General features: G+C 35.2%; 1 protein-coding gene across 7 annotated transcripts in view; it reads right to left on the reverse strand.

Moving 5' to 3' along the window:
- The window catches only part of STXBP5L (syntaxin binding protein 5L), a 387308-nt gene extending 361027 nt beyond the window's left edge, over nucleotides 1–26281 (reverse strand). For 4 of the 7 annotated variants that reach the window (XM_058731254.1, XM_058731252.1, XM_058731253.1 and 1 more), the window contains exons 1-2: nucleotides 26038–26281; nucleotides 24742–24938 (exon numbers count right to left, since the gene is read on the reverse strand). In XM_058731254.1, the coding sequence (XP_058587237.1) occupies nucleotides 24742–24930 (189 nt within the window). In that variant the 5' untranslated portion in view covers nucleotides 24931–24938; nucleotides 26038–26281. Of the gene's footprint in view, nucleotides 1–24741; nucleotides 24939–25497; nucleotides 25621–26033 lie in introns of those variants that run through there. The other 3 variants (XM_058731249.1, XM_058731250.1, XM_058731251.1) reach the window with 3 other exon arrangements.
- Between the last annotated feature and the right edge of the window lie 707 nt (nucleotides 26282–26988).

Genomic DNA, 26988 nt, shown 5'->3' on the forward strand with positions numbered 1-26988 from the left:
AACCAGACAAGGAAAATGTTCATAACACATTAAGTAGGAAAAAGTTTCAAAGAATGTATAGATCTCATTTTGATATAAAAACTTTGCATGTAATCATAAACACAAAAAAATGTCTCCAAAAAAATACTCCAAAACATTAATAGTGGTAATATCTGGGTAAAAATTTGTTTTTCTTTTTTGCTTATTTGTATTTTCTAGTTTTTCATAAGAATACATATTACTTGCAAAGTAGAACGATAAAATAGAAGTTATGTGTTTTGTTAATTTTTAATTTTTTTTATTTTTTAAGAGAGAGAGAGAGAAAAAGCATGTATGCAAATGGAGGAGGGGCAAAGGGAGAAGGAGGGAGAGAATCTTAAGTAGACTCCATGCTCAGTGCAGAGCCCAATATGGGGCTCGATCTCATGACCATGAGATCATGACTTGAGCCAAAATCAAGAGTCAGACACTTAGCCAACTGAGCCACCCAGGCACCCCTAAAAAAACAAAATAGAAGTTTAAAAGAAAAAGAATTCTAGGTACATTTAGATACTCACTAAACACTTCTTGAATTTAAAATAACTCACAGTAAACCTCAATGTGATTGAAAAAATTACATTTATACCCTTAACTAATGAACTTCAAAATCAGATTTAAAATATGAAAATAACCCATTAAGTTGTAGATAATTAACAATTATTTACTATTATTTTGAGTTTATGTATTTATTTATTTATTTTGAGAGAGAGATAGTGCACCCACACACTCATGTGCACAAGCTGAGGAGGGGCAAAGAGAGAATGAGAGAAAGAATCCCAAGCAGGCTCTGTACTGCCATTGTGATGTTCCACACAGGGCTGTGAGATTATGACCTCAGCCAAAATCAAGAGTTGGACCAAGTGAGCCACCCAAGTACCACAACATGTACTATTATCATGCTAAAACCTTTTTCTAATTATTTCAATTAATTTCACTATAGATGTCAAGATTTTAAGTTTATTTGTTTTTTAAAAAAAAGATACTGAAGTTCTAGTTTCTAGCCTGGCATATAGGAAATTAGAACTTGTAAGTCCCATCTACACAAGAAAAAAGCTGAAGAAACAAAAATCAATAATTTTTCTTAGATATAGCAGAGAACTGAGAGCACAGGGTAAACCATTGCCCCCAAAACTGGAGAGAAAAGACAGGCAGATACAGAGAACCACAATGTACTGTAACAGAAGCCCAATAGCAAAACTTATGCTAATAGACCAGTACCAGAGAAGGAATATATGGACTAGTACCAGAGAAGGAACATCTCAACTGTTGTTGACAAAGCTGGAGGCTTCCTATGGACAAGTTTGAGAGTTAAAAACGTCAATGGACCCAGGTAGGCCTCACACCTTTTTGAGTTTTACCTTCAGAAGCTCTACCAGGTCCTCACAGTGAAGACAAGAAAATCCCCTCCTGCTTCTGGCAGAAAGAAGGAAAGAGTAACTATTTTGAAATATGCCCAGACCATTCTGTTGTTTTTAACAAGTTCTTCCTTTGAAAGAAACAATTTTATCAGAGCCTAATCAACTGGGAGAAGGGAAATACTCAACTCCAATCCCTCAACTCTCAAGATGGGGAAGGGAAATACCAGCTCTGGCCTTGCTGTCTCACTTAAGGGAAAAAACAAACAAACTGAGAAGTACTTGTGAAAGTCACATTCCAAGGGCACAAGATCAATAAGGTATAAAAGAAATATAACTGCCAGATAAGAAGGGAGAGAAAATTCAATCATATAAAATGTTCAGTAAAACCTGAAAAGACAAAAAAAAAAAAAAAAAAGAGAGAGAGAGAGAATGGAAAAATGAAAGAAACAAAGCATTCTTCACAGAGCTAGAACAAACAATTCTAAAATTTGCATGGAACCAGAAAAAAAACCCTGAATAGCCAAAGTAACATTGAAAAAGGAAACCAAAGTTGGAGGCATCACAATTCCAGACTTCAAACTATATTACTAAGCTGTAATCATCAAGACAGTATGGTACTGGCACAAACACAGACACATGGGTCAATGGAACAGAATATAGAACCTAGAAATGAACCCACAAATGTATGGCCAACTCATCTTTGACAAAGCAGGAAAGAGTATCCAATGGAAAAAAGACAGTCTCTTCAGCAAAAGGTGCTGGGAAAACTGGACAGTGACATGCAGAAGAATGAACCTGGACTACTTTCTTACATCACACACAAAAACAAGCTGAAAACAGATAAAAGACCTAACTGTAAGACAGGAAATTATCAAAATTCTAGAGAAGAAAACAGTCAGCAACCTCTTTGACCTCAGCTGCAGCAACTTCTTACTAGACATGTCTCCAGAGGCAAGGGAAACAAAAGTAAAAATGAACTATTGGGACCTCATGAAGATAAAAAGGTTCTGCACAGCAAAGGAAACAATCAACAAAACAAAACAATCAACATTCAAAATGGGAGAAGATGTTTGCAAATGACATATCTGATAAAAGGTTAGTATGCAAAATCTATAAAGAACTTACCAAACTCAACACCCAAAAAACAAATAATACAGTTAAAAAATGGGCAGAGGACATGAATAGACGCTTTTCCAAAGAAGACATCCAGAAGGCTAACAGACACATGAAAAGATGCTCAACATCACTCATCATCAGGGAAATACAAATCGAAACCACGAGATACCACCTCACACCTGTCAGAATGGCTAAAATTAACTCAGGAACAACAGAAGTTGGTGAGGATGCAGAGAAGGGGAACAGTTTTGCACTGTTAGTGGGAATGCAAACTGGTGCAGCCACTCTGATAAATAGTATGGAGATTCCTCACAAAATTAAAAACAGAGTTCCTCTATGACCCAGCAATTGCACTACTAGGTATTTATCCAAAGGATACAAAAATGCTGATTCAAAGGGGCACATGTACCCCAACGTTTATAGCAGCGTGTTCAACAATAGCCAATCTATGCAAAGAGCCCAAATGTCCATCAAACTGATGAATGGATAAAGAAGAGGTAGTGTGTGTGTGTCTATAAATATATATATTTATTTATATAAATATATACACACAATGGAATATTACTCAGCAATCAAAAAGAATGAAATTTTGCCATTTGCAACAACATGGATGGAACTAAAGTGTATTTTTGCTAAGTGAAATAAGTCGGTCAGAGAAAGACAAATGTATGATTTCACTCACATGTGGAATTTAAGAAACACAACAGATGAACATAGGGGAAGGGGAGGAAAAAATAAGACAAAAACAAAGGCAGGCAAACCATAAGAGACTCTTAAATACAGAGAAAAGACTGAGGGTTATGGGAGGGGTGTTGGGTGGGGAGATGGGCTAAATGGGTGATGGGCATTAAGAAGGGCACTTGTTGGGATGAGCACTAGTTTAAGTTATATATAAGTGATGAATCACTATATTCTACTCCTGAAACCATTATTACATTATATGTTAACTAACTTGGATATAAATAAAATTTTAAATAAATAAAATCACAACAAAAAAATAAATCTTTGGTAGAATTAAAAAAAAAGAAACAAAGAATATGTGCAACAAGTAGAAAATGGTAACAGGGGCGCCTGGGTGGCGCAGTCGGTTAAGCGTCCGACTTCAGCCAGGTCACGATCTCGCGGTCCGTGAGTTCGAGCCCCGCGTCAGGCTCTGGGCTGATGGCCCAGAGCCTGGAGCCTGTTTCCGATTCTGTGTCTCCCTCTCTCTCTGCCCCTCCCCCGTTCATGCTCTGTCTCTCTCTGTCCCAAAAATAAATAAAAAACATTGAAAAAAAAAAATAATTAAAAAAAATAAATAAATAAATAAATAAAAATAAAAAAAAAAAAGAAAATGGTAACAAATATGGTAGATATTAATCCAACCATATAAATAACCATATATTAAACATCAAAGGACTAAATGCACCAATTAAAAGTTAGAGATTGTGAAAGTGGATTAAAAAACAAGACCTCAACCTTATGTTTTCCACAAGAAACCCACTTTAACTATAAAGACATAGATTAATTAAAAGTAAAGGGATGGAGAAAGATACCAGCTAACACTAATCAAAAGAAAGTAGGAGTATTTTAATTTCAGGCAAAGCAGACTTCAGAACAAGGAAAATTATCAAAGATAAAAAGGGGATTTACATAGTGTGAAGGGGTTAATTCTTCAAAAAAGACAAAACAATCCTTAATGTATATGCATGTAACTAAATACAGCATCAAAACATAAGGCAAAAACTGATAGAACCGCAACAAGAAATATAAGAATACACTATTATAGTTGGAAACTTTTACACCCCCTCTTAGTAATCTAGCAGGCCAAAAATCAGTAAGGACATAGTTGAAATGAACAATACAATCAATCAACTAGATCTAATTGACATTTATAGAATACTTCATCCAACAACAGCATAATAGATATTCCTTCAAGCTCATACAGAAAATTCACCAAGATAAACCACATTCTGGACACTTATTAACAAATTTAAAAGGATTGGAATCATACAAAGTATGCCATAAAACTACAATGGAATTAAACTAGAAATCAAGAGAAAGCTGAAAAACTCCAAAACACTTGGAAATTAAACAATACTCTTCTAAATAGTACATGGGTCAATGAAGAAATCTTAAGAGACATTTAAAAGATATTGAAAAAAATTTTTAAATGCTTCAGTACAATTTGGTACCAAAAATTATCCTTCATTTGGGAACAGAGGCAGAATATGATTTGGCAAAAATAACTGGGATAACAAAAACAAAGACTGAACAAAGATAGATGAAAATCTGGTTAAAAAAAAATCATGAAGAAAAGAACAACAGCGCATTAGAACTGGGCAGAATACAGAGAAAGACAGATACCATATATTTTCACTCTTATGTGGATCCTGAGAAACTTAACAGAAACCCATGGGGGAGGGGAAGGAAAAAAAAAAAAGAGGTTAGAGTGGGAGAGAGCCAAAGCATAAGAGACTCTTAAAAACTGAGAACAAACTGAGGGTTGATGGGGGGTGGGAGGGAGGGGAGGGTGGGTGATGGATATTGAGGAGGGCACCTTTTGGGATGAGCACTGGGTGTTGTATGGAAACCAATATGACAATAAACTTCATATATTGAAAAAAAAAAGAACTAACTGGGCAGGGAGGATAAAAGGGACAGAAAAAAAAGTCAAAATTTTTCTGTAGTGTGAAGTTACAAGAAGAAAGCCATTTGGTGATTTCAGAAAACTACCACCCATTCCTTTAAAAGTAATCCTTTCACTGGATTAAGGGGATTAAGAAAATCTTGGCCAATAGACTTGGTATTAAATTAGCATTGCAGCTGCTCTCCCAATGATCTTTATTCCTGGTTCTTCAAGATCATCATGAGCATTTGGATTCTTGTCCGGAACCACAGTTCCTCCTGTATCACTCTTGCCTCTATTCTCCCAAATTCTGTAACTTTCATCTTGAATCTTAATCTCTGCCTATATTTGATCACACTAAATCAAACAAATACAATCTTTAGACAAATTATCATTTGTGACTATGCCCTATGTACTTCTTTGCCTGAATCTCCACCAGACTCAGTAAATTAACTTTCTATGATTCATTCAACAACCTGGCCATCCTATTATCAAATACAATGCTCTCCTCAAAATATACATTTGCCAAAGACATTAGCAAATGATGTTATTTTACCTCACATAATTTTCTTTTATCATAAAATTTTTCTTTTATGCCAGTATAGGAGTCACTAAAAAAGGAAGGGTTAGAAAAATGGAAGTGAGACCACTCCAGAGTTGTAAAATATTTGCAGTGATGCAGGCTAGATAATAATTCCTCTTCTGTAACTTGGTTAAAAAAACTGGATTAAGTTGATGTCACAAAGCGCAGGTGAAAAATCAAAGTATTACAGAGGCAGTTTACCTCATTCACGCTAATACATACACAACAGAGCTTACAATAGGATTTTTGAAAATCAGTTTTATTTCCACAGTAAATAGAATTTTGTATATTCACCTAGCCATATAAAAATACTAAATTAAAAAAAAATAAAATGAAATAAAAATACTAAATTGATTTTCTGGGTTGACCTTTCAGAAAAACAAGAGTTACTTCAAATCTATCCGCTAGAGGTAAAAATGGGTGCCTACTAGGGAATATTATAAGCAGGAAATGAAATTTGCATTATTTTCTCAAAATGGAGACAAAAAGAAAATGAGATAAGTGGAGAAACAGTAAAAATGAAAAGAGCACAAGCAATTGTTATATTTATTTAGGATAGTTGTTTTCAAGTACACTATTTCAAGTATATAATTATACTGAAGAGTAGTTGTTGTTCAACAACTGTGTACCAATTTCAAATCAACCAATACGAGATTGTTGGCTGTTAATCAATTTAAAAAATGCTCTTATCTAGGTATTGAACCAGGCCTATCTAGCAATATATTGTAGCAATTTTAGCTACAAAACCTACTTTAAAAGAAATTGCTAAAAGAGAGAAAAAAAAAGCAGCCTCTAACAGCTGTCAGCTGGAGTTTGCCTGGCATTAACAGCTAAGCCATGATGTTCTCCTGTTGAACATGAACAAATTCATAGAAAACCAACATCAAACAAGGCCACCTTATGACTGTGATGAAGCAAGACAAAAACAAAACTACTGCAGAATCACATCTGGGTACTGATAAATGTAAGAACACTATGCAAACCATACTAATGATTAAGTGTCCCCCACATCCAGCCAACATAAGCAACTGCTATTTCTTTAATCAATTAGAGCTTTAGCCCCACCCATGTCATTCCTCGCCTCCTACATAAAAATTCTTAGGATTCAAATAATAGAACTATTCCCCACCTTCTGACAACATTCAATTCATGCTTATTAGAACTTTTCTAAAAGCACCTAACACACAACCAAATTCTATAACAAGCCCTTCCTAACACCCTCATACTGAGGTATTTCATGGTGCCCTATCATACACAATATCTCCCCTTTTGTAATAAACCCAACTTTGTTTAACTACAGAAATGCAGTCTGGTTGGTGGGCACAAATACTGCATTTCCTTTCAAATGTTCCAAAACCCATTCTACACATTATTTTGGCCAGTCTTTAGCCTAAAAATTAAGTTGGAATGGTGTTGGCATAAGAACAGGCACAAAAATGGAAGAACACTGTTATCCCAGACACAAATCCTAGTACCCATCAAAAGTTAATATACAACAAAGCAGTATCATAACTAGTAGAAAATGGAAGAATCAGTTCATAAACACTGTGATAAAACTGATTGGTTATTTGAAGGAAAAAATCATTTTAGAGTCATACTATACATCAAAACAAGTTCCAACTGGATAAAAAAATTAAAATATAAAAGATCAAAACACTAAAAAATAAAAAAAATAGAAATGATTATTTAATCAAAACTCTGAATTTTAGAGGCATTTCTTTGCTTAGGAGATAAAAAGGAAGGGGCAATAGATTAAACTATACCAAAAAGTGTGTGTGTGTGTGTGTGTGTGTGTGTGTGTGTGTGTGTATGTGTGTGTGTGTAATGTGTGTGTGTTCATATATATAATAAACAAGCAAAAAATGAGCTAGGGATTTTTTACAAAAATGTAACAGATAAAAGGTTGATATATTTAATATATAAAACTTTTATACAGACTAATAGAAAATTACTAAGAACCAAGAGACAAGAGTAAAGGATATGAAAAAAAATTCATGTAAGAAGAAACTCAACTGGGGGCGCCTGGGTGGCTCAGTCGGTTAAGCGTCCGACTTCGGCTCAGGTCACGATCTCGCGGTCCGTGAGTTCGAGCCCCGCGTCGGGCTCTGTGCTGACCGCTCAGAGCCTGGAGCCTGTTTCAGATTCTGTGTCTCCCTCTCTCTCTGACCCTCCCCCGCTCATGCTCTGTCTCTCTCTGTCTCAAAAATAAATAAATGTTAAAAAAAAAAATTAAAAAAAAAAAAAAGAAGAAACTCAACTGGTTAATAAATGTATAGGAAAATAATAAAGATCACTAATAACCAAAAAGTACAAATTAAAATAACTATAATTTCTATTTTTTACCTACTGAATTAAGAAAAATGTTTTTAAACACCTAAAGCTTGTGACAGTATCATTAAACTGACAGTTATACATTACAAAAGTGAGTTGAAATTAGTGAATCCTTTCAGAAAGTAATTCAGCAAGATATATGCAAGTGTATAACCCAACTATTTTACCTTTAGAAATCTAGTCTGGAGAAACAGTACTATATATACTAAAGGCTTAATGCTCACACGTTCATTACATCATTAGTTTTAAAATGGATAAAACTGAAACAACCTGAATTTCCAATAATAAAGAAAGAGTGCATCCACTGGATGAATGTTATAAAGCCATTAAACGTAAAGAAAAAATTCATAACATAAAAAATGTTTATGTTCTAATGTTAACCCAAAAAAACTAGGATGCAAAATTCTATATAAGATCTATAACATAATATAGCATAATATCCATTATATAACTGGGATACCAAACATACAATATACAATGGCCAGACCAGGTACAACAGAATTCTGGCCAAGAAACTCTGCAGCAACCATCTCAGGAAACAAAACCACAATCCCTGCAGCAACCATTCCAGGAAGCCAAATCACGACCTCTACAGTAATCAGCCCAGAACTTTAGGATTTGGTCAATGACTGCCAGGTTCCCTAATTTTTGCAGACTCCTACCCCCACAACACTTCAAACTCAGGTCGAATAAGAGAAAGCCAAATGTGACTTCCACACTCATCATATAGGATGCCCCACTTATAGTTAGCCTGCCTCAGCATCCCATACCAACAACCTCCTTTCAAAGCATATCTGAAACTTCCCCTTTTTTTTTTTCACTATAAAGCTTTCCCCACTCCCTTACTTGCTTTTGAGTCTCTGCCAAATGCAAGCAATGCTGGCTGATTCCCTCGCTATAGCAATCTCTAAACAAATAGCCTCTGTTCTTATTTGAGTGGTCATTTATTTGCACATAACAAAAACTAAACATAAAAAATACTGAAATAAATGCACCCAAAAAATCACTAATTATCATTTGTATCTGAGTATTTGATGTATGGATAATTTGAGAATGTTTTTCTCTCTACCCTATTGCATTTTCTGTGATGAGTATGTCTATATTATTAATGGAAGTGTAATTTTTCAATAAAAATATTTGATGGACTACTATACAGTAATAAAGGGAAAAGTTACTGATACATTCAACACAGAAAAATCTCAAAAACATTATATTGCATAAAAGAAGACACACACACAATACATACTGTAAGATTCTATTTATATGAAGTCCAAGAACAGACAAAACTAACTTATGATAAAAGCCAGGAATTCATTGCTTCAGGAAAGGGGTAGAAGGAAGAAATTAACTGGAAAGGAGCAGAAAGAAATTTTAAGAAAATTTAAGGTATTCTATATCATATTTTGATGGCTACATGGATATACATAACTTTCAAAACTCATTAAACTGAGTATTTAAAACCTGTGAATTTTATTATGCATAAATTATACCTCAAATTCTTCCTTCCTTGTTCTTCCCCACTTCGCTTTCAGCTATCAACTCTCAAGTGTTCAACTCAGACTGTATCCTCTCAACATTTATCTTTTGCTCCAAGTTGTTAATCTTATAGCTCTCTTCAGAATAAAATATATGGGCATTATGAAAGTGTTAAAACTAAATAAATTTTTTATGGTAACTGTATAATCCTGCTTTGTTTGAAGGCAGAAATTAAATTAGTTATCAAAGAATAAGAAAGCATGATTTGAAGGTAATTCATTGAAGATTATACCAAACAGATCAAGATTAAACACTTTTCAATCCTTTTAAAGAAAAGTTGGTAAGAAAAGAGAAATGGTGACTTAAAGAACTATTTTGATATATTAATAGTACCAATAAGAGTATTAGACTTGTTAGGAGAATAAAATGTGGCAAAAGAAATATGTTTTAGGGGCGCCTGGGTGGCGCAGTCGGTTAAGCGTCCGACTTCAGCCAGGTCACGATCTCGCGGTCCGTGAGTTCGAGCCCCGCGACAGGCTCTGGGCTGATGGCTCGGAGCCTGGAGCCTGTTTCCGATTCTGTGTCTCCCTCTCTCTCTCTGCCCCTCCCCCGTTCATGCTCTGTCTCTCTCTGTCCCAAAAATAAATTAAAAACATTGAAAAAAAATTAAAAAAAAAAAAAAAGAAATATGTTTTAAATGTCTTCCAGGTTCTTTCATTTTAGAATAAAAGAGCTTTTAGCCAAGAGAATATAAAGAGAAATTAAGATAAAGGACAAAGACAGCAAATATACTACAAAATGATTTTTAAAAAATAGAAACACAAGGCAAAGAGGAAGGAAAGGGAAAAGGAGCAAAGAACTTTCATAAAAGTTACAAAAAATGAATTAAATACATTTTATGCAAATCATTAATCACATAAAAATATAAATGGTTCATTTAGTGTGTGCTGGCATTGTAAATTCAAAAACTGATGGCCCAATTACAAAGTGCCTAGTATAGAGTTATATATAAAATAGGCCTTCAAAAAATAATAAGTACATAGTAATATACATAAGTAAATTAATTCACCTAATATCTATGCTGAATAACTATCAAAACACAAAAGTATTGTATATTATCTCAAATAGCAAAGAAATTTTGGTTAAGATAGAACTACAAAAAGCAAAGAAAGATCCAATAAACTATCTAAGGATGGAAGAGAATCAGAGTAAGGAACCTTCTGAATTATATAAGTAATCAATAAAAATGTGCAGATTATTTATAAATGGAACTCTCAATAAATCAAAGTATGTTCCTCATCAGTATTCTGATCCTCTCCTTATTGCCCTCCAATCCAGTTCTTCAGGTATATTTAGCCTATTAACCTAGGCCTTGGATATCCTATAACCTAGAAGAAATCTAAGTAAGAGAAAAAATAGAGTTGACTAATCTACTTTAAATATTCAGTTAAAAGAACAGATATGTGAAAACTGGATCCCATCCTAATACCTCCAATAACTTATGTAATACATAAAAGTTAATACCATTCAGTACAACCAAAATAATCAACTCCAGTCTTACTAATTTTCACATTTTCTTTTTTTAAATTTATTTATTTTAAGAGAGACAGACAGTGCAAGTGGGGGAGGGGGAGAGAAAGAGAGAGAGAGAGAGAAGATACCAAGCAAGCTCTGTGCTGCCACACAGAGCCCAACGGGGGGCTTGAACCCATAAAACTGTGACATCATGACCTGATCCGAAACCAAGAATTGGACACTTAACTGACTGAGCCACCCTGGCACCCCTAATTTTCACATCTCCTATGTCTTTTATATTTTCCTATTTTCTGATAGTCTAAGGAAAATCTACCCCCACAATGGCATCATGAAGTAGGAGTAGCTTAGTTAGGCTAATTTAAAAATATTCTTTCTCCAATTCTTTAAAAGATATGCCCATCTCTAGAAAACAAATTTTAAAAATCTAAAGTCTATTTTTCAACTTGTGGTACTCTGAACAACCCACACACTTCCTCACATATAGTCTAACAGTTCAGAAAGGAAACAAGCTTTGTTTTCAGCAACATACACAAAAGCATAGGATACCTGATCTTTAAAACAAAACAAAACAAAACTCTGTGACTTTACACAATTTGAATTAAAGATAACTTAAAGCCAGATGAAAATGCAGTGTGAACCTTGTTTGGTTCCCAATCCAAACAAATCAATTACAAAAATAAATTATGGAACAATTGAAGAAATGTAAACATTAACTGCATATTAGAGTGTATAAAGAAATTGTTAATGTTTTTAGAAGTGATAATGGTGCTAGAGATTTTAAGAGAAGGGGGAAAGTTTATATTTTTGAAAAGGAGAAGGGGGAAAGTACTTATCTCAAAAGTTTTTACAGATGAAATGGTATAATGTCTGAGATTTGCGTTAAAACAATGAAATGAGAGATTAAGATTTGCAAAATTGATAAATATTGAAAGTAGGAGTTTATTATATTATTCTCTCTGTTCTTTTTATTTTCCATAAAGTAACTAAAAATAAAACAGATAAGTGAAGGTAATGAACATCTTTATGGCAGGCAGAATAGTGGCTCCCTAAAGGATCTGTGAATATGTAGATTTTACAGCAAGGAGGAATCAAGGTTGCAGATGCAATGAACATTGCTAATCAGTAGAGCTTGAAAAGGGGGAATAAACCTGGATTATCCTAGTGGGCCCAATGTAATCATAAAGGTCTTTAAATGTGGAAGAGGGAAACAGGAAAGTTAGTGTCATAGTGACGCAATGTGAGAAAGATTCAATTAGCCAATGTTGGGAAGAAGACAGAAGGAATTGCAACCAGCCTATCAAAGCCAGAAAGGAAGAAAAACACTCTCCAAGAACCTCCAGAAAGGGATGCAATGCTACCAACACCTTGATTTTAGCTCAGTGACAGCCATTTCAGACTTCTGACCTCCAGAACTATAAGCTAATAAATTTGTGTTGCTTTAAGCTGCTAAGTCTTTGATAATTTGTTGCATCAGAAATTGGAAACTAATGCAATATTCTAGTAGAATCTCATATTTTTATTTACCTGAGAGGAGATTAAAGCAGTTTGCTGAGAATTCAAATGAAATATGAATCAAGTAAAGAAAAAATTTACTCCTCAATTAAAGAAAAAATTTCCAGATCAGAGACCCTTACTACTTTAAAGGGAAAATCTTTCCTCTATTCCCCATTCAACCTTTCCCTTTCTGGTAGCCTCAACTTCTTTTCTATGGCTCAACTTCATTATCTCCACTACAATATACTAAAATGATATCAGTATCTACCATCACTGCTACTTTCCTACCACTTTTCTCCTTATACACCTACTCTTATAGTACTGATTCTATCAACTCTATTCCCTATTATACTGTGACCTTAATTTTATCCATGATCTTACCGAAAATATTTTACCCTAATCAAGTTCCTCCTGGTCTAAATGGGCTCTCTCAGTTCTGGTTTGTTTTTAATTTCTTTGCTTTGTTTTCATCATCCTTGACATCTTTGCAATGCTGAGACTTTCTTGAATTTCTTTCTTAATATTCTTTGTAAAGAAAGCATCAGATTATTTACCTCTACGCTTGAGCTTTCCTCTTATTCTGCTTACTTCTCCTATGTCTTCTTTTTTAGGGTTACATTTCTCATCTTCTCAGATGTTTACAAATTGTAAGCATTTCCCTCAGATTCAATCTAACTTCTCAATTGATTATACTACTAATGATTTTCAAACTTTTTTGGTTTGCAGATTTATAGACAGGTGTTTAGTCAATTTATAATAAATAAATTAGACTAAACATTAAGCAATCCAATTAATTTCTTGACAGTCTAATTTTATCGTGTACATGTACACAACACATTTTTATTGTGTACATTTATTGTGTACAGTTTTTAATGTTACTGAAATGTACAAATGGCTGGCAAAACAGAAAAAATTTTAAAAAGTAACGGTGTTCTCTAGCTACAAATCCTTACCTTTTGAATCCAGGTACCAAATCTACATCTAAAACCACCATTACATAATGGTCAATTTTATTTATAATGAAATGTACATATTCTAATATGATGATTTTTTATGCTATTTTCAACCCAAGAAATACTTACTGGATACATGTAATCCAATTATAAGATACCTAGAATTAAAACATTAATTATATTTGTATTCAAATTCATTATATTGATTATATATAACTATATTCAAAATAATTCTATATATTATCAACTGGTAATTTTAGGCCTCCTAGAACTAAAATCATACTCTTCTTTCTAATATCTTACATAGGCCCAGAAAATATCATTAACTGATTTTGTTGATTAATCAACCAAAAGATATCATTTCACTCTTATTATAGTTAGGTGAGACTGGTTTATGTACTAATCATTTTACATGGTACAATAAATATTATTTGAGCAATAAACTTATTAAAATATCTTCTTATATTCCTTCAGTAACTATGAATATTCCATTTAACCAAACCTCTATAAAGATATCACAGTGGGCCTTTATGTATTTTCTGGAGGTCTTGCAGTCTATTCTTTACAACTACTTTCCCCAAATCCTTTAAATATGCTTTCTATTTTTAGCTTTATCAAATTTAATCACTGATTTTCTAACACTCCTTATCAATAAATTTTAGCATTACTTAGAAAGTTAGGAATGATTTCCCAGTGTATTATACACATTAAGAGATTAGCCTTTTAAATATTAAAAAGATGTTTAAATTTATCTTTTTTTTAAATTAAAAGAGCACAGCAGCTATAACCAAATTCTTTTATAAAGATCATTATTTTGACAAGTTGAAACAAAAAATTCAGTTTTCTCTAATACAACAAAAACTCAATTTAAAACTTAAAACAGGGCTTCTATTAGAAACTTCTAATGAATACAAAGTTATTGCCGTCAAATTAATATGTAAATTATTTATAGAACTATAATATGGGAAAGCAATACAATCATTCTATTATTGAAAGTAAACTATAGAACTTAATTAATCCTATGATTTGTTTGTAGGCAATCTTCAGGTGAAGGCAGAAGGGGGTCTACAGAAATGCGCTAAACTTCAAGAAATAGGAATTTGATTTAATCATTGGTGATAATCCCACAGATAAACAAACTTGGAAATTATGTAAGCTTTTAAATTAGTTCGATATTGAAATATACACAAAGTATGACAGCACTATTTTTTTTAAATATATATATTTTTTTAGCTGAAGTATAATTAACACAGTATTATGTTCGTTTCAGGTGTACAATATGATTCAACAATTCCATACATTATTCAGTGCTCCACATTGCATGTGGATGCCCAGTTTTCTCATACATTCACAGTAAATGTATTCTTAATCCCCTCTATTTCACCCATCCCCTTACCAACCTCCCTTCTGGCAACTTCCAGTTTGTTCTCTGTATTTTAAAGTCTGTTTTTCTTTTGTCTTTTTCTTAGTTTATTTCTTAAATTCCATACATAAGTAAAATCATATAGCATCTGCCTTTCTCTGCCTGGTTTACTTCACTTAGCATTATACCTTCTAGGTCCATCCATGTTGTTGCAAATGGCAAGATCCCATTTTTTTATGGCTGAGTAATATTTTATTTTGTATATATACATATATGTGTGTGTGTGTGTGTGTGTGTGTGTGTGTGTATGCCACATCTTCATCTACTGATGAACACCTAGGTTCCTTCCATAATTTGGCTAGTATAAATAATGCAAAAAACATAGCAGTGCATATATCTTTTCAAAATAGTCTTTTTGTTTTCTCTACATAAATATCCAGTGGTTAAATCACTAGATCATACGGTATTTCTATTTTTAATTTTTTGAGGAACCTCCATACTATTTTCCACAGCAGCTTCACCAATTTACATTCCCATCAACCCAGCACACAAGGGTTCCTTGTTCTCCACATCTTCGCCAACACTTGTTATTTCTTGTCTTTTTGATTCTTGCCATTCTGACAAGTGTAAAGTGGTATCACATTGTGGTTCTGATTTGCATTTCCCTGATAATTAGTGATGCTGAACATCTTTTCATGTGTCTGTTGGTCATTTGTATGTCTTTTTTGGAAAAATGTCATTCAGGTCCTCTGCGCATTTTCAATCAGTTTATTTGGTTCTCTGGTGTTGAGTTGTAGAAGTCCTTTTTATGTTTTGGAAATTAACCCTTATCAGATATATGAGTTGCAAATATCTTGTCCCATTCAGTAGGTTGTCTTGTCATTTTATTTATAGTTTCCTTCACTGTGCAAAAGCTTATTTTGGTATAGCCCCACTAGTCTAATTTTGCTTTTGTTTCCCTTGCTTTTGTGTATGGTATTAGAAAGTAGTCCAGTTTCATTCTTTTGCATGTAGATGCCCAGTTTTCTCAGCACCATTTCTTGAAGAGACTGTCTTTGTAAGTTCTTGCCTACTCTCTCACAGATTAATTGACCATGTATGTGTGGGTTTATTTCTGGGTTTTCTATTCTGTCTCATCTCTGTGTCTATTTCTGTGCCAGTTATACTGTTTTGATTAATGGAGTTTTGTAATATATCTTGAAATTGGGATTGCAATAACTCTAGTTTTGTTTTTCTGTCTCAAGATAGGTTTTGCTATTTAGGGTCTTTTGTGGTTCCATATAAGCTTTACTATTATTTGTTCTAGTTTTGTGAAAAATGCTGTTGATATTTTGATAGGGATTGCTAATCTAATGATCTATAGATTACTTTGAGTATTATGGGCACTTTAACAATATTGGTTCTTCCAATCCATGAGCATGGAATATCTTTCCATTTGTCTGTGTCATCCTCAATTTCTTTCATTAGTGTTTTCTAGTTTTTGGAGTATAGATCTTTCAATTCCTAGTTGTTTATTCCCAGGTATTTTACTCTTGATGTAATTGTAAATAGGATTGTTAATTTCTCTTTCTGCTACTTCATTATCAGTGTATAGGAACACAGTAGATTTCTGTATATTAATTTTGTGTACTGCAACTTTACTGAATTCACTTATCAGTTCTAGTAGTTTTTGTGGTGGAGTCTTTCAAGTTTTCTATATATAGTATAATGTCATCTGCAATAGTGACAGTTTTACTTCTTCTTTACCAATTTGGATGCTTTTCATTTCTTTTTCTTGTCTGACTGTGGTAGCTAGAGGAAAAGTTGTTTTTCACTATTGAGTAAGACCACTATTTGTTTTTAAGATAAGAACTGCCATACTAAATGAGATAAAAATCCAATTTGCTGACAATATACTAGCACCAAAAGACTTTTTGTAAGAAAATGTGATTGCTCTCTATGGTAACTTTAAAAGTTTATAAACATACTTCCTACAAGTCTATAATCCCTTACATGAGCCTGTACCCGCACCCTTATGCTCTTAGGATAAACAAAGTAGAGAGCCTAGAGTAACAGAATAACCTGGCTTTTGTTTATGATTCTTTTTTTTTAAGTTTATTTATTTTTTGAAAGAGACAGAGACAGCACAACTAGGGGAGGGGCAGAGAAAGAGGGAGAGGGAGAGGGAGAAAATCCCAAGCAGGCTCCATGCTGCCAGCACAGAGTGCAACATGGGGCTTGAACCTGTGAAACCACAAGATCATGACCTGAGCCGAAACCAAGCACCTGACGTTCAACAAACTGAGCCACCCACGTACCCTTGTTGCTGATTCTTAAAAAAATTAATTTTAATGCATTTGGTTCTTAAATGTGTTACCATCTCAACCCTAACAAGGTAGCTTAAGTCTTCTGGTTTGCCTCCATTCCTATTCTTAAAGATGCCCACCCTCACCTGTCCATTTTGGAGACAGGAGCATGAAGTCATTGTCAGATGCTTTATCCATAATAAGTTATCCTGCTATGTCAACTGTACTATCTTTTATAATACTAGTTACAGCACAGAACGAGACAGGTCCGCACATCTCAGGGAATATTTTAATAAATGAAAATTGCAAATATGTAGAACTGTGATCACGGACTTGCACCAAACCCAGTTACAAAACCTCCCAAGTAAAGATATGTGAAATTAGAATAATGTGGAGACAATGGGAAACCTGAAGAAGAGATAATAATCAGGAAAACCTAGGCACTTGACCTCCTTCAGCTTTCCTGGGTCCTGGAAAGCCTAATTCTCCACAGTCCACACGTTTCTGATTTTATACCTATGTATCTGGGAACATCTTATGTTATATCTGGTATAAGGATCATGATTACAAACTCATTTCCTTGCAGTAGTTACACTAGTTATCTACATGTTGGCTCTGACACTATGACCATTTATAAAAACAGCTTATAAATGTTAATGAATTATGAGTTGGCTAATTTAAGAGTTTATTCAAAACTTTAGGAATTATGCCATCTTGTTCTAGTGATATATTTCTTTTTGTCTGTTTTGTTAGGTCTAGATCATCCCATGTGTTTGTCACTGTCAATCCAGTACTTCTGAATTGTTCCCTTAAAAAGATTTAGGAATAAAATGTCCCTTATATCTTTCTCAGTAAAAACTGAAATTTATTTAATTTTTTAAAAGTTTTGTTTAATGTTTATTTATTTTTGAGAGAGAGAGAAACACAGAGCATGAGCGGAGGAAGGACAGAGAGAGAGGGAGACACAGAACCCAAATCTGTCACTACAGAGCCCGATGCAGGACTCGAACTCATGAACCACGAAATAATGACCTGAACTAAAGTTGGACGCTTAACCAACTGAGCCACCCGGGCACTCCAATAAAAACTGAAATTTAATTGAATATTTCTACAATCTTCTTTTTCCAGGTCTTTTTGAAAATTATATACTATATTCCTAAAATGGTGTCACTCTTTCACTGAATAATTTCCTTGTCTTCCATAAAAGCCTTTTCCAAGAAGCTGTTCAAAATAATACCTAGTTTGCTCTTAATACACCTTTCTATTACCTTTCCTGCTCTCATTTATTCATTCAACAAATATTTAATTACCTTGTATATGGCAGGCACAGTTCTATGAATTGGTAATATAGTTGTGAACATAATAAAGCCCTGCCCCCATGTAGTTAAATTATGATAGGAGAAGCAAACAACAAGCAAATAATATATAATTTAATGACAGGTAATTGTGTTATCAAGAAAAAGTAATCAGGATGAGGTCAGGGAGGGAGTGAGCAGCAGTCAATGAAGATCTCTCTGAGAAGTTAACAATTAGTTAACTTAGAACTAAATAAAATAAAGGGAATATGTAGTATAATTATTAGGGAGGAAAGTGTTCCATGGAAAAGAAAAGCAAATGAAAAAGCCTTGAGGTAGGAATCGTATCGGAGAAAGAATAGGAAAACCAATGTAGCTGATGCAGAGTAAGTAACATGAAGTAGAGTTGAAAATGATATCTTGGGGGCACCTGGGTGGCTCAGTTGGTTAAGCATCCGACTTGGGCTCAGGTCATGATCTCGCGGCTTATGAGTTCAAGCCCTGCATCAGGCTCTGTGCTGACAGCTCAGAGCCTGGAGCCTGCTTCAGATTCTGTGTTTCGCTCGCTCTCTCTCTGCCTCTCTCCTGCTTATGCTCTGTCTCAAAAATAAATAAAACATTTAAAAAAAAAAAGAAAATGATATCTTGTCAGTGCCAGATCATTTAGGTCTCTATAAGACATTAATGAGATTTTTGTTTTTATTTTTAAGAGAAATAAAAAGCCATTGGAGAGTTTTGAGCAGGAATGGCATAATATGATTTAAATTTTAAAAGGATTCTACTGCTTATTATGAAAGTGGAGCCTGAGTGAGAACAGAGAAAATACCTAGAAAGCTATTGAGTAGTAGTCCAGGCAAAAGATGTGGTAGAAGTGAAGACACGTAATCAGATTTAGGATGTATTTTGAAAGGGAGTCAATAGAATAGTCTATTTTCTCAAAATCTCTCTGTTTCCTAAGAAATTAATCATGTTGTCTTTTCTAATAAGTTATAAAGATAAAAGAGAAAAAATACTAGATTTAATAATGCAAGAATAGAGCATTAAACTTAGCTATGCCTCCTACCAACTTGGAGACCTAAGGATACCACTTAAATTCTCTGGTTTCAGATGTCTTATCAGTAAAATAAAAATATTTACACTTTTCTTGCCTTCCTTACAGGACTGTTATGAAGGTCAAATGGGAGATCCTACAAATAAAGCTAAGTTTAATGTAACAAACTCACTAGATTAACAAAAACTTTCCATCCTCTTTGTAAAACATGGATTGACATTAATGATTCACTGAATACTTGAAACTCTAGCTTAAATTCTCACACTTTCCTACTCCCAGCCTAATTAGGTGTGGGCCAATTAACTATAAGAATTAAGATAGATGATAGGTAGATAGATTTTATATATACACACACATACACACATATATATTGTGTGCATATACACTCACCTATACTCTATATATATGTGTACATACAGTTGACGCTTGAACATGGGTATGAACTGCATGGATCCAGTGATGCTTGGAATTTTTTTAGATAAATACATAGTACTATACATGTGTTTTCTCTTCCTTATGATTTTCTTAATAACATTTTCTTTTTTCTGCTTACTTTATTGTAAATATACATTATATAATACATATAACATACAAACTACATATTAATCAACTGTTTATGTTATCAGTAAGCCTTCCGGTCAACAGACTATTTGTAGTTAAGTTTGGGGAGGTAAAGTTTTCAGGGAGTTAAGTTTTGGGGGAGTAGAATATATACAGATATTCAATCATGGGGAGACCCACACCCTTAACCCCCATGTTGTTCAAGGGCCAACCATATATTCATCATGTGTATAAACTAAGTGTCAGATGATATGTATATATCATCTAGAAGGACCTGACACTTTGCTTCAAAAGCAAAAAAAGTCCTTTTTTAAATTTTTATTTATTTTTTTAAATATAATTTATTGACAAATTGGTTTCCATACAACGCCCAGTGTTCATCCCAAGTGCCCTCCTCAAGACCCATCACCCACTTTATTCTTGAGACAGAGCATGAGCAAGGGAGGAGCAGATTGGGAGAGAGACACAGAATCCAAAGCAGACTCCAGGCTCTGAGCTGTCAGCACAGAGCCCAATGCAGGGCTCGAACTCACAAGCCATGAGATCATGACCTGAGCCGAAGTCGGATGTTCAACCGACTTTGGTGCCCCCCAAAAGTTCTTATTCTACTTTAAATAAGTTAAAACTGAAAATTATACATAATGACTTTGGGATGGTTTATGGAAGAAAAGCCCACACAGAACTCCAATTACAGAACCAATGCTCAACAACAAAAAATCTTGTTCATTCATCAAGTGACCTGTAAAATGGTGTATATACATTTTCAGTTAAAATAAAATGTTTAAGACATATATCGTTATTAATGACTTTCTGCTTTAATCAACCAACCATGTATATACTGTTTCATTCATGAAGTATATCAGGTGCCTACTGTAATCATTCTCAATACTGACTGTGTATCAGAATTTCCTGTGGGGCCTTTTCAAAAAATGCAAGTGTCTAGGCCCCATTCCTAGATATGGATTCTCTAAGACGAGTGGAGCTAGAAATCTTTCTTTTACACAGAGTTAAGAACCACTGGCCTACTAGGTAGTAAGCAGCCTAGTAATGATAAGGAAACATATATTTTCCTTTCATAGAGTTGACAATATAACAATAGTGACAGAAAAATAAATTTTCTAATCATAGTAAGGTGTTAAATTCACACCAAAAGGAATATTCCAGGTGCTATAAAAAAACAGAAGGGAAAAAAAAAACTAATTCTGCCTTGGGCAGTAAAAAAGGAAGGTAGTGGACAGAGCAGGTTTCATGGAGGTGATATTTTAACTATGAGATAAAAAGTAACTAGGAATTCTCCAATTTTATTAAAGCTGGAAAGGATATTCTAGTCAGAAGCAACAAATTGAGAAAAGGCATTGAAATATGAGAAAATATGGTCCTTTCAGGGAATGCAGTATGCGTAGGAAATCAAGGAAATGAGGATGGAAATGTAAATGAGAACCTCAACCTGATATAGATCAAGTTAAGCACCTTGACGTTTACTGTATAGAGCAGTAGTTTCAAATTGTGTTTCACAGAATTCAAGTTCAGAAAAGGCACTTCATGTATCTGAACATAGGCATTCAAATGCATACATACTGAACTTAGATTGCATTAAACTAATGTATAACTTGTTTTTTGATAAGTTTGAACCTAAGTTTCTTCTACCATTTCTATGTTTTTGAACTTCTTATACATTTGTCACTGATTATAAAAGGTGTAACTTTATACTTTTACTTTTATAAGGCCAGCAAAAGTCCTACACCTGACAGGGATAATATTATACAACAAAAACCAAATATAAAATACACGATTTTTATTGAGTAGCTGTATAATTTATTATTATTATTTATTTTTAAATGTATGCCAATAAGGTATATTTACTTGTTTGAATAGCTGCTGTTTACTGGGTCTGACATTAGCCTTTTATTTGTAGAGCATCATTGCTCTAGGGAAACGAACATAAACTTTTTAGCAGGGAAATGACATAATTAACATTACAGTTCAGAAATAACCATTATTATAACAAAATCAATTGGAACAGGGTAAAACTAGAGGTAAGAAGATCAGGTAGGGAGTGATTTCAAGAGACTAACCAAGAAACTATGATAGAATGAACAGGTACTGAAGATGATGAAAAGGGAATAAATTTCAGAAATACTGAGGAAATAGAATAGATAGGATTTGATGACTGATCAGATAATAGAGATGAGGATGGTTTTCAAAAGAGCAGATTACAGATTTATACTTTAGTTTTGATCATGTGGAAAAGTTACAAGTACCCAAAAGGTGCCAACTGCTTAGTACTCAGAATAGAATGTTCTTTGCACATTCCATCAGTGAGTCCAAATGAAGTCCCCACTTTAGTAACAGTCCTAATTTTGGAGTTTCCTTAATCCATTTTTATATATTTTCTTATAGTCAAGGTAACCTAAAGTACAATCATAAAATCACTTTTAAAAATTAAGTATATTGCTATCCAAAGATGCCATAGTACTTTCCCCATTTAGTAACATTTTAATACTATTAGTGTTCCACTTATACAGCTATGTCTCCTCTTAATTTCTTTGAAAGTATAATTTTGTACCTATATTATTACAACCTACTGGTTATAGTCATTCCACTAAGAACAGGGTGATTCCAAAAATTTAAGAATACAAAAATACACATTTTAGCACCTTTTCCAAATTTATACATTACCTTCACCTAATTGTCTTGTTTGATCTTCCCAGTAACCCTCTTAACTCAGAAGAGTAGAAATACTTATTACCATACCACAGATGAGAAAATCAAGGCTCAAGGCAGATAAATGGCTTGTCCAAGATTACATGGCTGGCAAGTGACAGAGCTTTAAATAAAGTACAATCTGATTCCTAGGCCAGTGTTCTTCCTACCATGCCATATGTTTTTGAAGTAATGCATATTTAACTTCTGCTACTTCTCATGACTATTTCCTGTCTGACTAAATAGGAAGACAACTACATATCTCCCATTTTCCTCTCTTGCATTCACCCATTTCCCCTGAAATTTTTAATTTAAAACCTTCTCTACCAGATTTAAAACCTCAATAGTCCTGCCAATCTGTTTCAGAGGTCTACCTTTTCTATAACTATTTTATCTTTACCAAAACTATCCTAAGAGATTTTGGAAATTTTTTCAGAATCTTGGAATGGAAACAGTAACACACCAAATATTAGATAATCATAGCATTATTCCCCTAACTAGCAGTTCAAATTTGAGCCTGTAAGGCCCTTTTCCATATTTCTTTCATGACCAATATTAAGCCCCTAATCTGACAAAATATCTACTATTTCTTTTTTTTTAATATTTATTTGAGAGAGAGACAGAGCATGAGCAGGGGAGGGACAGAGGGAGAGGGAGACAAAGAATCCAAAGCAGGCTTTGAGCCATCAGCACAAAGCCCGAAGCGAGGCCAGAACCCACCAACCATGAGATCACGACCTGAGCCAAATTTGGAGGCTGAACCGACTGAGCCACCCTGGCTTCTTTATCTGTTATTTCAAATTGAGAACGAAATTATATACAACTTTGTATACAAAATTGTATGCATATAAACTTTATCGGGTAGAATTATATCTTTTAATCTAATTCTAAATAAATTCACTTTTATGTAAATTAATATATAATATTTTAATAAATACAGGTTTAATGTTTTTATAATGATCCTACCAGGAATAGCAAATAAGACAATAATTTAAACTTACCCCATTATATATGTTATTTACTACAAAAATAATTTTAACAATTTCAAAAAATTCTTTTGAAGTACCAAAACATTTAATAATTTCTGTAATTTCAAAAATTTATGATTTGTTTTAATGTATTCAAACACATCTTAAAATTATATTCATCAGTATTATATGAATGACTTAGTAGCTTTTTTAATTGTACATGGAGGTCAAGAATACATTCCTAAGCTACCTTCCCAAAAGAAAAAAGAACAGTAAGAATTATAAACTACTTTATGTCAGAAAATATAAATACTATATACTAACAAAATGTTTGTTTTGAAAATTCATGGCTCCCCATCAGAAGCTCTATTTTGCTTATTCATTAGAACTTGAACATTAGAGTACAGTTACCCAAAATGTTTCCTCACTAAACCAGAACACAGGCTATTTTTAAGTTCTTACAAGTATTAAGTCCATGGATTTGTTTAAAAATTTAAGAATCTGGAGTTGTTTTCATACAGAATTTTAAACAATGAATTTAAAACAATACTGTTACATCTTTTTAAATGGATGTATTCACTTAGCTATTACTTCTAGCAACATTTTAATAGCTTTAATCATTTTATACTGCACAGTGAAATAAAATAACAATTAGTTTCTCTGAATGTCAACATGGAATTAACCAGAATGATTATTTTCTCCTTCAGTTTACTACTTATACATAAATATTACATTAAAAATTTTGCCCACAATTTGGGCCTTGACATCGCAAATTCTACTTTTTATGTTTGCTTATTTCCACTTTAAATTACCATTGCTTTTTAAATTGATACTGAAGTCGATGCCTAGAACATCTTTATTAATTCAAACATCTACCTATAGAGTCGTCTGCCCAGGACTGCCTGGTGTTGGCATCTCAACAATTTCTGATCCCTAGTGAGTGTTTTTGTTAGGTTTGGTTTGGTTTGTTTGTTTTTAATTATTCTTTCCTCACAACAGTGAAATAAAGAAATAATAGGCTGTAAGCCAATTCAAAACTTACCTTGCAAATCTGGAAATACTCTGAAGTCAGGGTTTCCTGAATCTCCTCTTTGAGAACCCCTGCAGTCCCTCCTGGATGCACGGAACCACTTCCAGCCCCACCACCGCTGTTACTGCCACTGCTGCTACCACTGCCAGGGGAGGAGGCAGTTAAGCCATCCAAAACTTTTCGGAAATTAAACTTCTTCATTTTAAAAACTGTTGAGAAATTCAAAGGAAAGGGTGACTTAACGCATGGACTTATACCTGGGTAAAAGTGTTGACCTTTTCATATTAGTGAAGGCAGTAGCCAGTCCCCATTTTACAAGCATTGGCTATAAACGAATAAAAAGAGAGAGAGAGAGAGAGAGAGAGAGAGAGAGAGAGAGAGAGAGAGAAAGCCAGGCTTCATCTTGTCAAATTTTAATTCTAAAAAGAACATCCTTTAAAAAGAAATAATAAAATACAACTCTAAAGGCAACAGTATTCCCTCCTCATACATCAAATTTTCAAGTGCTTTATCCTCAGCTGTAGCTACGCTTTATCAGCACTGGGGTAAAAATAAAAGGCAGTGTCATCATCGTCATTAGCATTATATCATCATTATTATTATACAATCAAGCCGGAGTCCAACAGACCAAGACTCTGTGTCTCTTAAGGGCGGGCTTTTTTTTTTTTTTAAGATTCAGCTCAGAATATTTTCAGAAAAACGATATTGGGGTTGGGCGGTGGGATAGCGAGTATTTACTCTGCTACCACCTTCTGGACTCTTCCTCACCATCTTCAACACTCCCTTCTTCTCAGTAGGTAATGAAGGGGAGGCCTTTTTCCATTTCTCACCCCCAACAGTCGGACCCCAAAACATCTGCGGGTGACCCACGGCAACAGCAGACGGGAGGGGTGAGCGGCGGCGCCGGCTGCCTCCGCTTCTCCCTCCGCCCTCCCCTTCCAACCCCCCCCCCCCCCCGCCACCAGCGTCTCCAGCCCTCCTCCCTCTTCTCCCAGCTCCATCCACCCCCCGCCCCCCTCTCTCCGCAGCCGCCGCCGCGCTCGCCCTCCTGTCCGCTCTCCCCGCAGCACCGCGGCGGCTCCTGGGGGACGTGAGGCAGTGGCGGCTACAGGCTGCGGCCCGAGTCCCGCCTTAGCCTGCTGGGCGCGCAGAGCCGCCGTTCCCGCGGTCCCTCCCCGGGCGGAGCGCCTAGGCACCAAGCACACACAAACACCCTCACACAGACATTCGCGCGCCCATTCGGAGCACACTCAAACACCGTCACACAGAAATTCGCGCGCGGGCGCTCACGCTCATGAACACACACACAGGTGTGAGGGAGCCGCGGCTGGACGGTGTTGTCGGCGTCCCAGAGGGATGACTATCGGACTCCAGACTTAGGCACCTTCCTCGGCCGCCACTAGGTGCCAGCCAGCCCGAGAAGCTGAAGGTGCGGAGGGAGGCGGGCTAGCAGGCGTCAGTCCCTCCCGACTGTGGCCGCTTCTCCGGTTCCTCTGGTCGCGGCGCCCGGCGCTCTCCGAGGTCCTAACCAAGCAGGCAGGCTCCAACGAAGGCTCCGCCCTCCTGCCGTGGGATGCAAGCCCCGCCCCCTAGAACGCCCCCTCGTTTGCCCCGCCCCCTCCACTTCAGGCCGCGCGGCGCTGGAGAAAGGGGCGGAGAGTTACGGTACGTCAAAGGGAGCAAATAGCCTCGGCTCCAATCCTAGGCTCCATAGAGTCAAGCTCCGCGGTCGCGAGGCGCGGAAGAAACTGGGGGATAGGCCGAAGGAAAAGCCAATGAAAGGGGGAGGGGAGAACTTAGAAAAGTGGTTGAAGTGTTTGATTGACGGAGAGATTGGCCAGTATGCTGGGGGGCCGTGTTTTGGGGGCTGTAATTGGCGCTACCTGTTGAAGGACGCAAGTGTGAATCAATAGAATGCGTGGAAGTGTGCAAACTTGGGCGCCTTGAGTCCGAGGCTGCTGGAAGGGTGTTCCTAGGTCTGACCCTGGAAGATATTGTGAACTGGCCAAGTGTTTTTGCAGTTTTCACCTCTACTCGTTCTCCAGGTGCATCTATTGGGCTTCCCTCACTGTCCTGCTACTTGGCCTAATTGCTTAACAAGTCACCTCTGCCAGAGAGAATTGTATTTCCGTAGACTTGGAATATATAGCCTTCCAGACCCTAAGGAATCAATTGCTTACCTTGTTCCCTCTAATACGTAAATTACCCTTCCCCCCCATTTTCATATATACACTTAAAAACTAAAAAAGAAAACATTTC

This window comes from Neofelis nebulosa, chromosome 5, assembly GCF_028018385.1.
Source record: "Neofelis nebulosa isolate mNeoNeb1 chromosome 5, mNeoNeb1.pri, whole genome shotgun sequence".
In the NCBI taxonomy this organism is placed as follows: Eukaryota; Metazoa; Chordata; class Mammalia; order Carnivora; family Felidae; genus Neofelis; species Neofelis nebulosa.